The 13,447-nt window shown below is 38.7% G+C and overlaps 1 protein-coding gene across 1 annotated transcript; it reads right to left on the bottom strand.

The window, feature by feature from the left end:
• Positions 1–3,100: 3,100 nt before the first annotated feature.
• On the bottom strand, positions 3,101–10,100 carry LOC144643957 (ubiquitin-conjugating enzyme E2-17 kDa). The gene is made up of 6 exons (XM_078503357.1): positions 9,943–10,100; positions 9,653–9,716; positions 9,421–9,452; positions 9,220–9,297; positions 7,081–7,186; positions 3,101–3,730 (listed from the first exon to the last, which is right to left on the bottom strand). The coding sequence occupies exons 1-6, from the start codon at positions 9,964–9,966 to the stop codon at positions 3,591–3,593; spliced, it is 444 nt and encodes a 147-aa protein (XP_078359483.1). The 5' UTR covers positions 9,967–10,100; the 3' UTR covers positions 3,101–3,590.
• Between the last annotated feature and the right edge of the window lie 3,347 nt (positions 10,101–13,447).

Here is a 13,447-nt window from a genome sequence, read left to right as displayed (position 1 = left end):
AATTGGTCATCCTCCTGCCATTTGAGATTCTTAAGATGTCATGTTTAATTTGTTTCATATTTATTCTTAATTACGGTATGCACATTTGATTATGTTTTTATGAAATAAGCATGAAATTTTGTTGTTGCTGTTGTTGTTACTATTATTATTAAGGAGTAAATCAAACATTTGTGATTGGAAAATTCAACCATTGATAGAGCCTGAAGAAGATCACAACATCAAATCTGCACACCAGAAGCTGGCTCTGAATCAATGTATATCCTATGAAAGGAGGGGGAGGCTCCCCTCCGGATTTGACACCCAAAAACCCGGGAGTGAAAGGTTTGGAAACCTTTGACATATTGGCAGGTGTAAATCCTGTTGCAGCCTTTGTCAAGATTCTATGCCTTGCCTTATAGCAAGGCGCCCAAATGTGTGACCACATTTAATTTATTCACATTCTTTTGTGCAGATTTAATCCAATCAGAAGTCAACTGGAAGCTATCCACGGCTTTTGATTGGATTAAATCTCACGAAAGAATGTGAATAAATTAAAAGTGGTCACACATTTGGGTGCCTTGCTGTAATAATTATAACTACAACTGTGATGAATATAGTTTCACTTCAGTCTGATCATGGGTCTTACTATGATTTTATCCACACTCTATATACACTCCCTTAGTTATACATTCTTTGTATAAACCTGACCAGAATTGTACCACTGACATGCAGTGTGCAACGTTGACTAAAAGTTCAAATTTATTGGCACTCATCATGATTATACATGAAGCTTTGTTTGTAACTACAGTGCTTAGGTTTTCCAGAAGTAACTTCATTTACAATATTTTCATTCGCGATGAATCTTGAAATATTCCTTTAGAGTTTATAGTAGGACTGCATCAACAAACAGTTCAATACCAACTGGGGCTATGCATAGGAGTTTCCAGTGTGACGCTACAGTCACTTGACGACTAATAACTACTGTAAAATATTTATTACTCTACCCTGATCAACTAACAGCAAAGGAGTGCTTGTGTAGTTAGTAACAGATTCAACACCGCACTGATCAGTGTGCAAAATATTTGCATCTCAGTACACTACAAGAAAAATTGGTCTTAAATATGATACTTAACTCAGAAAATTACAGAAAATGCACACATCTACATGTATTTCTATAGAGCATGATACAAACAGCAGTGTTCTCCATTTAAGGCTGTACAGGTCCCCTGGCTTTTCAACCTTTCTTAAATGTTGAGCAGTGTCATGCTGAATATGGCATCAGTGAGATGGGTAAGCCACTCAGCACATGAAATTCAACACCCTAAAATGTTATCAATTTCAATATTTTTAAAGTATAAAGAATATCCATGAAAACCAGAATTGAGACGGAAAGCAAAGGAGACTGCCCTGGCTCGCATCTTTGATCATTGAGGAAAATAACTGGTTTTTGAAACCGGTTATTCTGAGGAACTCTGTACTCATGCCTGTATGAATAATCCCCTGATTGATAACTCAGCCCACAGTGACAAAGCAAGGGGTGGTAAAAAGGTCTTTCGAAAAATGTGTGTCTCGCAAAATTTAGCCAAATTTCAGAGGTCTCATTGCCATCTTGAATTTTTCTTTGACGCCTTCTCTGAGCCTCGATTTCTTTTGCAAGGCTTAATAGGAAAGAATCAGTCTATTTGGAACATACTTTATATGAAGCGTCAGAGCCAAGTCTTCTTTTCTTTCCATATCAAAATAACAGAAAAGGAGACTGCAACTGGGGAATAATGCATGCAGGGGAAGAAAAGATTGCATAACAATCACAAAGCCAATTTGCCTATGAGGTTAGAAAAGCCCCTGGTTTTCTTAAATCTTGAAAAGACCACTAGTCACCTGAGAGTTTAGAAGAGCTTAAAATAAGTTTCTGCAAACCTAGTCATACAACATGTACAAATATAGCCAAGAAGTAAATCAAAATATTAAAGCTTCCAAGCTCTTCTAAATTCTCTGAGGGTTTGTATCAATATAAACAAAATATTGTTTTCAATCTCTTAAATTATAAAATAAGGTAGGAATTGTAATGAGACAAAATAACCATGTTGGGATTTCAGAACTAGCAACATTCCCTTTTTTAAGAAAGAAAAAAACAGTGGAAGCCCAACCAAATTAATCTGTTCTATATTTCCCTGGCTCTATATGCTAATAACAAGCAGACATTTTGAAAGAAAAAGTAACAAAAAACCACCAATGAACAAAATACAGAGAAAAAGTGAGGTCACTGTTGCCAAAGACACCCAGTAATAGACATTGAGTCAATTGCTAAATTATCTGTTTATTCACAGCATCTAATAGTGACAAAAAGACAATTTAGTAATTGCTCAAGCTAAAGGTATAGCACTTGCAGTAATCTTTATTATTACAATAAAACATAACAGGGGGTTCCTTGGCATTTAACCCATACACTGTCAGTTACAAACTATATTGTTGCCAATTTACACAGATGTAAACTGGATTTACAACTAATACAAAACTGTGATAGTAAAAAAGTAGGTTTTAACACTTTCAATGCTACAAGACACCAACGCCTAACTTCTCCTAAGAGATTACTATGGAACCAAAGAACTGCCTACTACAGATAACACAATACAAAGGTCTGTACATTATCTACTACAAAATTCTCCCAACACACAGTGCACAAGAACATTTTAAGGAGAAATTAGATGTTGAATGTGAGGCTGAAAGTGTTGATATTATTAACAATCACTGTATATGTACATAAACAAGAACACTTAGACAGAGCTTCACCACAAACAGACAAACATTTAGCACTTTATATCGAAATTATGGCTGCATTAATCAAGATCTGAATTTAACAAATGGACACACGATCCACTTAACAAGAAAACACTGCAATCTACGACTGACATACAAGTATTCATATACAGGTACAGGGGAGGAAAAAAAAAAAAGGGGCGGGGGGAAAAAAGACGGGGGGAAAAAGGGGGGGCTATAACCAATTTACTATTCCATTTCAAATCTTCATCATCTAAGTGTGAACACGTGGTGCAAAAGGATGTCCTAAGTGGGCATCAAACTTGACATGATTGGCCACCAATTTTTTTTTTTTTTTTTTACATTTGAATGCGCATTGGGCAAACTTATGTACTCACAACTGTCAACAGAAACGATTTTGCTCTACAGAGACATGTTTGTAATAACTCAAATTTTCATGTTTGAACACTAAAAGATTTATCTTAACCATGGATATGAATGGTTTCATTCAAACTTCAGTACCAACAAACTCACTTTGAGTGCAAATACTTGACCAACACAGCTTCGAACATCAAAAGTTGGTATTTTATAATCACTTTACATTTTGATACCCACCTAGGCTGTTTCGCACCATATGTGAACTCTTAAATACAACCAACATTGTGGAGAGATATGCCATCAAATTGATGACATTGAAGCAAAATTACTAGTGAATCACTTACAGCAAGCACAGATGAACATTACTTGGCCTAACTTACAGGACACAGGCAGAGAAAATAACCTTATACATAACGACAAGTATTCAAGAACAGCACGACTTCTTGAAGACATGAGAAATCACAGTCCTTTAAAGTTCACATAGCATACTTGCGAGTCCATTCCTTAGCCTGTTCCTCATATTTACCCTTGTCTGTTTTATACATCCGCGCTATTTCTGGCACTAAGGGGTCATCAGGATTTGGATCAGTGAGCAAGGAACATATTGACAAAAGAACTGAAACACAAAAGTAAAATATAAATACACATGTACCAAAGTTTTAGTTGCATCTGAAACAAACATATCATTTATAACCAAACTGAAAAGTTCCAAAACTAAGTACCCTGCCTTTAGGTGCATTTGATCATATTAAAATATGTTAATTTGCGCCGTAGAAATATTATGATACTATTGATATTAGTACCGGTACTTTTCGATTAAGCATTTATAAACTGTATGTCAGCTAATCCATCCATCGGTGCCTACCACTTCTCCAGAAGTGGGAGTCACAGTTGACTTACAGATAGTGCACTGGACTATGGATCGAGCAGTCCAGGTTCGAGCCCTGGCCTGGGTCACTGTGTTGTGATTTTGGGCAAGACACTTTACTCTACAGTGCCTTCTCTTCACCCAGGTGTATAAATGGGTACCAGCGAATTTAATGCTGGGGAAAAACCCTCTGATGGACAAGCATCCCATCCACGGTAGCCTCCCATGCAGTAGTTCTTAGGCTGCATTCATTATGTATCCTACAGGGGGGTGGGGGGGGGGGGGCAGAGGATTTTAGGGAGGGTTCTCAAATTTTTAGAGCCAAAAAAGGGGGGATATGAAAATTGTTAAATATCTACTGGGGGGATGCTTATTTTTTGTAAGATTCTGTCTAGCTTTTGTAATAGTTTTAAAAAAAGTGAAAAAAGAAATGATAAGTACAGCAGCTTCTTTCAAGGATTGTAAGCAACAAGACCGTCATAAACTTTCTCTCCTTGGGAAGAAAAATGATAAGATAAGGAGAATAATGGCACATGTTGCACTTGAGAGGAATGATGCTGAACGGCCGGGAAATTAGGGTGAAGAGGATGGCAACAATGGAGATGAATCCGTGGATGAGTGTGATAGTGAGAGTGATGATAATGATAAGGTTGTTGCTTTTGTCGACGAGAGTGACAGTGAAACGGAGGTTCCTGTCAATACTCCTGGTAGTACTCGTACACAAGCTGGCAGGCTATCTACAGCTGTATACCTAATTTGCGCTACTTAGACTGGCTGGCATAGGTATGACATAAACTGTCAAAACTCTCTCGATGTTGTTATTAAACATGTCTCTTGAAATCTCAAACATATAATTATACCTTATTATAGGAAATTAACGATACATGTTATTAACGCGAATTTCAAAAATTTGCGTTAATTTTATTTAACTTTTTTACAATGTGTGGTTCCAGAAAATATCCATACCCCCACCACGGAGGGAATTTCACGTAAGACCCCCCAGCTCTCTGGAATTTCCGTTTTTGTTAAGAAAAATAAACCCCCCCACCCCTCCGGAATTTCCAAAAGTATATTGCGTACCCCCCAGCCCCTCTGGAAAAAATTATAAATTGTACAATGCTCTAAATGTTAGGCCACCAATCTTGTAAACAGTTATAGTGTGTAACTGATCGATCGGAAGATATGTTAAAACGATACATACGTGTACTGTTGAAGACAAAATACAGAAATTTCCTCAAAAGCAAACAGACAAAATATCTGGTAGTCACTTGCCAAATTACCTTGTTGTATAACCTTCCATCCCTTTTCATTCCAATCGCTTTAGAAAACTGCTAGCTAAATGTATCAGAACACGGATTTGAAAAGTGTTGATATAAACATTCACCGTAGACGTGATCGGAAAATCGCTAATACTCGCTGAGAAAGCAAAATTTAACAGGAAAATTACAAACAAATAGCCAGAAAAAACAAGAACAAGTTAATCTCGAGTTTCTGACATCATTATACACTATTTTCATCGCTAATAAACATGAAACTTTTCACAAACAAGGACGATTTTCCTTCCATCGAACGTGAAACAAGCAATACTTGACACCAGTGCATTTCGGTCAAACCACGTGACAAGTTTCGGGGGACTGGTAACAAGTAATGGCGGCCGCATCCACGAACGAACATGGAGGATTTCAGTGAAATTATTTGCTTTCAGTGTGCTTTCAGGAGAAAGAAAACCCGTTTTAAATGTAAAGCGATTGTGAATCAAGAACCCAGGGTGCTATTTTTGCTATGTAAAACATTTGTAGAGTAGGTAAGAAACGATGTTTGAAATTAGTTTGCACTGCATCAAACTTGACTGTCTGGAAACGTAATTTCACTGGCAACCCCCTCCTCTTCGGAATTTCCTGGGCCCTTGATCCCCCCCCCCACCCCTCTGGAATTTCCAATTCCCTCCGTGGTGGGGGTATGGATATTTTCTGGAACCACACAATAAGGATTTAACCAGAACCTTTCTTGAATTCGCGTCAATTTTATAACGCGTAAATTTTGTTCGCGTTGTTAAAATGCTTCGTTATAAAAATTATTCCTATAATAAGGTAGTGTACTATTATACAGATATTTATTTTGATATTTCTTGTGAGGGAGGAGGGGGGGGGGGTATTCATTTTTCGGCTGATTGCATGGGGGGATTATGAAAATTTATTTAGACCTTGGAGGGGATATAAAAAACAGAGCCGCTGAAAAAAAAAATCCTCTGCCCCCCCCTGTAGCATACATAATGAATGCAGCCTTAGGGGCGATCGTGTTTCACTCCTCCCCACGAGCGCCTGCTCAACCGAGGCCAACATTCCTTTCCCATTGTTTTACTCACCAGACAACCTACCAATCACCATTGAGGTATTGTCGTCAGTTAATAATCAAAATTTTGTGGGGAGGAGTGAAACACGATTGCCCCTAAGAACGACTGCATGAGAGGCTACCGTGGATGGGATGCTAGTCCATCAGAGGGTTTTCCCCAGTAAATACTCCTAGTTGCTTTATGCTACTGAAACCGGGATAAGTGCCAGCATGATGGGCCACTAGGCTTAAATACAGACTTTACCATTAACCTTTGAAGAAGTAATGAATTTTTTTAGAGAGAGAGAAAGATACAAAGGATAAATTTTATTGAGAGACTATATATTACAACAGAACAGTGCGGTGTTAAGATGAACTGTTAAGATGGATTCTATTTGTGACAAGGTACCTTTATGAAATTAACTGTGTTGAAACACATTTTAACATATTTTGAATGCATTGTCAATGAAGATTCAGTGGACTGATAACAACTCTCGGCACATTCTGAACAGTTTACAAGTTAATGTTTCCCCCAACAGAAGAAAATGTTCCAGAAAGCTTTCATGATGTTTTGAAATGCATTGGCAACATTCCTCAAATTTCATCAGAATTGAAATGATCCTGGCCCAACAACTATTCATCAACTACAATTCTGAAATGGCCCCCGTCCAATTTTAGTCACGGTGTTAACTTCATAATGGATGAGGAACAAAGAAACACTTAGGAAGTTGTCATTTTGGGGATGAATATATGTACAGCAATCTTACCTTTAGAAATTGTAAGTGCTGGACTCCATTGTGAACGTAGGATATCAAGACAAATACTCCCATTTTGGTTTATGTTAGGGTGATATATTTTTGTAGTAAAAGATACCTGAAAAAAATACAATAAATAAAGATCAACAACAACAATACAGCATAAACATGTTAAAAAGCTTTACTTACATGTGGCTGCCGAACACATAAATGTTACTACATTATTATGCACATACTTTGCACTAAGATAAACTTCACTAAAGTCTAAACTTGGAGACTCAGAGGATAGTGCAGAATGTAATGCCCTTCCGCAATTAAAATATAAAATTAGAGTTGGAAGCTCAGTGAAATCAGAATCAGAAGGATCAGAAGAGTTCTTTCTTTAGCATGACTACAGGAGACACAAAAGGAGTGGGTCTGAATTGGCCATAGATTTGTCTACCATGTCCTATAGTTGGAATCAACAGGGCAAGAGTACACAGGCAGACCACATACCACACCAGGGTTCGTACTCTTTTGAGCTTTTGAAATTCCATGACTTTCCATGACCTTTTCCATGACTTTTCAAAAATTTCCGTGTCACGGTTTAATTTTTGCCCTTATCATGAGTCACGGACAAACCCTTTACTCCTTGTAGCACTAGAAACAGGGACAGATGGAGAAATTTGTTGAAGGGTTCAAGATAGCATTATAGAACCAAGCTTTTATCTCCCTCTTATGCCATCCTGACAGGTAAAAAAATGAAATTAAGGCTTCCATTTCTTTTTTCATCATGTTAATTTTCACTAGACCATACATTTTGTCTGTTCCCAAAAATGCTTGCTACAGAATCTATCACTATCTTCATTTTAACGGTCACAGAGAAACTGTTCTGTTCAATTGTCTTGGTAAATCTTTGGAAACATCTTTAGAAATAATTTGTCAGGTCACGTTTGGAAGTCTCAAAAATCCCATACTCAAAAAACTTGACAACTACAGCATGGGTGCTAATCATTGAGTTGTTGTGACTTACGGTAACGTATACCTTAAAATGCCAAAACTGTTCCAAACATGCTTTCTAGTTTTCCATGTTGATCTTTTATTTTAAAAAAAATTGTGTGGAAATCAAGTAAATAATGATGGTGAAATATGTTCCAGGAGATTTTACTGGAAGTGATGTCAAGTGAGGTGTGAAGACTTCTCACGCTGTTTTCTCAAAATATATTTTGGGCCGATAGCGACGCCTTTAAAGAGTTATAACTCAAATGAAAAGCACGTAGATAACTATATTACCTCCCAAAAAAAACATGTCGACGAATTCCACATTTCTCAAAATTGTCTCATTCATGGCAATTTGTGTGTGATCACTCAGGTAATTTCTTATCCTTGATTAACAAAATTATGCATATCTTTTCACTGGAATAGTTGGGAAAAAATAAGACTCGTCATTTGAAGCAGAAATTTTTTTAGTATCAATTGTAGGCAATTTTATAACCTTTAACGTATTTGATGTAGGGTTTAAGGTACTCTGAGTTACACCTAGTATTCGACTGGGGAACCCCTGAAGGTAGAGTGAATGTAGAAATGTGACAAGCCTCCACACAGGCCAACCAACATGATGTGATTGAGCAATACCAAAATGTTGTCAAAGTTTGTGATCTTTTTGAGCAATCAGTGAAAAGAAATATTAAATTTTCAATTCCCAGTTCTTAGTTTAAACGTTATCACACAAATTTGCTACAGGAATCGAGTTGAATTTGCAAAATGCTTGTCAGCCCAGAGAATTGTCCACTAAATGTCAACTAAATACGTACAAATCAATACAATTCTAAAATGTACAAAGGCATTGAGCCCTGGTAACTCAAAAAGTCGTTATTATATTCGCTCGCCGACTGCTGTAGAAAAGAAGAAACTTTAATCTATAAACTAACAGTCAACAAGGAAAGCCATTTACTCGAACAGTGAGCTGGATCAAATAAGCACAAGATATACGAGTGAATTTGAAAAACCGGAAGAACGGTGGAAAAGGTACGCAAGGGAAGACCGATCCTCTCCTTTTTACGCGTCCCAAAAACTCCACCGTACTTAGCAGCTTTTAAACTACTACTTAAGAAAGGCGGTATTACAAACTTGTAAGCTATAAGGTTTACATAAAATACATCAGTTGCCTACCTTTGGAGGTTTAAATGGATAATCTGTTGGAAAATGTATCGTAAGGAAGAATACTCCACCTTGGTATGGACTATCGGGCTGTTCGCAAAGAAACGAGGAACGAGACAAATTAACATCACATCTAAGCAACAGCATGGCAATATAGTTCATCAAGAATATTTCAAAGACACTTCAGTTTCAAAACTAAAAAGAATTCCTTACCGGACCCATGATAGTTGCTTGCCAGTGAAATACTTCATCGTTCACGCGATGCCACAAAATGTAAAAGAAAGAACATTGTTAATTAGAATATAAATAGCCGAAATCCTGCCAAAGAACGAAGAATTCAACAGCCGAAATAATTCAGCGATACTAGCTTTAAAAGTAACGATCATCTGCTGGTAAAAAGTTTTGCTTGAAGTCAATGAAATACGACAAAAATTAACTGGCTTACAATCATCTCCGACCGGTCCTGCCGAACACTGTGCTGGCGGATCACGTCCAAGATCTTGCAGTTCCTGAAATATCAGAACAAAAATCAACCATCAATTTCATAACATTGAAGAGTACCCAACGAGTGGGATATCCATCGCTTAAACAAAACTTGCACACTCTTGACAACCACCACGAAAATCCACTTTAGCCGGCCATACAGTTCACGTCCGAGGGTTACCATCTCTGGAAACGTGTAGTTTTCACTATCAAACCTCACAAAATTGTAACTGAAGAAACCTTAACTCTTACTTTATTGATCCTTTTTAACGCCATCTTCTTTGAAAGCTATTATGCCGTGGAAAACTTGAAGAAAAGACAAATTTTATAGTGTGATTTAGTTCGCAAACTTCCTGTTAATGGAGACCAAGACGAAACGTGTGACCTGTTTTTGCCTTCTGCCATTGGCTAAAAGGTAATCACATGACCAAGGCACAGCCGGGCTAGTTTCCAGTTCTCTTTATGGGTGTTGGTTCCCGTGCATCGTCATTGCAATGCAGGAACAATGCAGCTTCAATCAGACCGCATTGGACAATTGCTTCCACCTACCACATATATTTAATCGCTACTGCAGGACTGAAGACTGGCTATTAACTATTTCTGACTTAGAAAAGGGTAGCTAGAGGTATTAGCTGCTAATTTGTTCAACCAGAAGGTGCACGCTGGGGGGCTCAGTGCGAAAGGAAGTTCGGATCTCTGTTCAGTCATGTATTCAAGTACAATCACCAATTGATGTACCGCTTATCATTTACTTCTTTGAGGCTCAAAGTTTATTGTGAAGTATAGCGAAATAAAAGCGATTAAAAGCCCTTTCCTAGAGTAATCGTTTTTTGTCGCTGCAGTTGGGTCACTGATATGTGAACAGGGGCAAAATTCAAGATTTTCGACATCTTACGGTTGGCCAATGAATGGACTTGATCAACGTACAGGCTTCCTTGCGGCTTGGGTCGGTCCTTTTCATCATGCTACTTTCATAGCACTTGATGTACTCCATCTCTGAAGTTCGGCAAGTCGTTGTGCTACTCCCGAGATAAGATGGTGGTAAAAGCTGGACGAGGGGGGGGGGGGGTCCAGATCAAGTTTTACGAAAAATAAAATGGCCATTTCATAAGCTAATTCAACGCTTTTTCAGTTGTTTTTGAATTCAAATGTTACCTATAATTTTTCATTGCAGCAGAGAGTAACATAACTGGGGGAATCCCGCTTCCCGTATAATTTCCGCCACTTTTATTCCCAGGTTCCTCCACACTCCCCGCTCCCACTTTAAACATATCAGGTTTTGATTTCGTCGGAAGGATGGTAATCGACGGTATCTACTAAGATCATTACAGACTTTAGACCTTTTCTTTCAAGCACCCCGTAATAAGAATTGTCTAGGATCATCTAGCCACGGAGGATACAAACCAAAAGCCAGAATAACTGGTTCTTCAAGTAATACCCCCCGGGGATATTTGGAAAAGCTCGGGTCGGTGGGTTGGGGTCTAGAAACTTTCTGGTTCATCCTTGGTGTAAGAACGAGAGAGCGAAAAACGCGGGCGAGCGAGGAAAAACGAGGAGGTAAGAAGACGAGCGAAGCCCGCCTTCTACCACCCCCACGTTTTTTTCCTCGCTCGCTCGAGTTTTTCGCTATCCCCCATCCCTACTGAGAGCCTGGATCAGGCTATGTAAGAACCTGTGAAACTCACTGCTGACGAAAAAAAAGCTCAAATTTGATATCACATCTCAGACTAAAGAGCTCAATTACACGCCCCGTCTCAGAGCGGGATGTTTTTAATTTTCTTCACTATACTGCTACTTATTTGCGCACATTTCAAAACGACCAGATTTAGATTAATTTGACTTTATTTTTCTCTATTTAGAGACCCCATCTCAGAGTAAAACACTAAATGGCCAAAATTGGAACCCATCGCAGACCTGCAACGTCAAATCCGGGACCCCATCCAGCGTCACATACCCGAATAGCGTATGTAAGGTAGTACCCCCTGCCCTCCCCCCCCCCCCCCCCCCCAAGTAAACTCAAATCCGCTCTCATTATTGCCCCTGCCATCTTTCGGTTTTCCAGGCTGCGAGCGCAGACAGATTTCCACTTGTTCCTTTGCGGCGTTCCGGCTTCATTTTCTAGGGTTTTTGAAGGATCTGGCAAATTTTGAAGGATCAAGGGATGTGAGAACCATGTTAAAGTACACATCTGGGACTGTTTGTTCGACAGCCGGTGTAACTTGTCTTGTATAAAATTGTTTCTCTTCTTTTTCTCGTGTTATATTTTGTGAAGCTTGTTTTAGATTAGTCACAGTCAAAACTGAAGGAAAAATAAAATAAACAGTTCTGAAACGTACAACCCTGAAACTGAAAATTCACGCTTTTCTTGGATGAGCCCAAACGGTACTTTGAATATCCCGGCCCAAGGGTTTGTGCCCCACTTTGCCTTCACTCGGTAAAAAAAGGTACAGAAATATAACGCTCAGGTTTTACAACTGTGAAAACGTGATCGGATTTAGAGTTTAGTACACTAATTTCATCAACGAATAAAAAATTCTCCCTAAAGTAAAAAAAAGAGAGAGGAACACAACAATCAAAAGTAGAAGGGATGAGGAAAATGGAGCATGACTGGCAGGGTTCCAGAAAGGGTCACGAATGGTCCCTCAAAATTTTGCAGTGTTCGCCAAATTGTTAGGCTTCTGCTCGGAGTGCTCGAAAAATTTTAGTGGGTGCTCGTTTGCTCTAGACTGCGAGCAGTCTCTCTTTTTGCTAAAAACCCACCGTACCCATTTTCACAAACAATTTTTCATTACTTTTCCACTCAGGACTTTTCAAGGACTCAGATTGATTTTTCCAGGACTCCAAAATTCTTATTTAGCCCTTTTATTCCCAAGATCTTAAAGGGACATGGTCAGCGTTCATGTTTTAAAAAAGTCCACCTCACCCGAAATCAAAAGGTAGGCCTTCGAAATCTGCTTCAACCTTCTCGGTGTATTTTTTCTCTATTTTCTTATTTAGTGAAACACTGAGAGATTGCAGCAGATTTCTGAAGGTTCGTTTAAAAAATTCCATCATGGACTATTTTCAAAACGTGAAAACTAGTGTCTAGGTCGCGCGGTAAGAACGCTGACCATGTCCTATTAATACTATTTCTCCTTACTGTCTGCCATACATTTCATATAATGTCAGTTCTGAGAATTCAGTTGTTACTTGAGTATAACAAATTTCCAGAACTTGCCAGCCCGGAAGTTTCTTCCTAGGACTTTCCAGTCCTGGAAAGTGCCACAATAAAATGTCAGGACTTTACAGGTTTTCCAGGACCCGTACGAACCCTGCGTGGAACGAACACGGAAATAGCGAACGATCTCGAGCGCGGCTTACGTTTGCTCGTCGTGCTCGCATATTTTTACGCATGTTCGGTTTCTAGTGGAGGTAGCTTTTTGACAAGTGCTCGTTGCTCGCAAGGCTAACTTTTGTCAATCAGCTCGTGTTCTCAAAGGAAAACGCTGTGCTCGCATGCTTGCAAAGACCATTCGATAACCCTTCAAGATAAGAGAGGGTCTCTGGTAAAAAAAACCCCAGCAAGGACAGCTACAAGGCACGGCAAATTGCTGACGATTTAATGAGACTCATATCTAATGACGTTTTAAAAACTTATCTGGAACCCGGGGAGGGTGTTCAAAGTAGAAAGAGAGACCACTGGCCAAATGGCGATTGCTAAATTATCTGTTTATTCATGACATCCATAGGTGACAAATATAGACAATTTAGTATCTGA

The sequence above is a fragment of the Oculina patagonica genome, chromosome 2, assembly GCF_052425735.1.
Source record: "Oculina patagonica isolate OP01 chromosome 2, crgOcupat, whole genome shotgun sequence".
NCBI lineage: Eukaryota > Metazoa > Cnidaria > Anthozoa > Scleractinia > Oculinidae > Oculina > Oculina patagonica.
Note: the sequence above shows the minus strand (reverse complement) of the source record. Positions and strands in the feature narration are given on the sequence as shown.

What these genes read in the sequence shown, in the direction of transcription:
- LOC144643957 (XM_078503357.1), bottom strand. Translation starts at nt 9,966, where the DNA reads ATGGCGTTAAAAAGGATCAATAAA. An exon ending in AAGCAACTATCATGGGTCCG is followed by an intron (nt 9,298 to 9,420) that starts GTAAGGAATTCT and finishes CTTTGCGAACAG; the next exon opens with CCCGATAGTCCATACCAAGG. An exon ending in AGCACTTACAATTTCTAAAG is followed by an intron (nt 3,731 to 7,080) that starts GTAAGATTGCTG and finishes TTTGTGTTTCAG; the next exon opens with TTCTTTTGTCAATATGTTCC.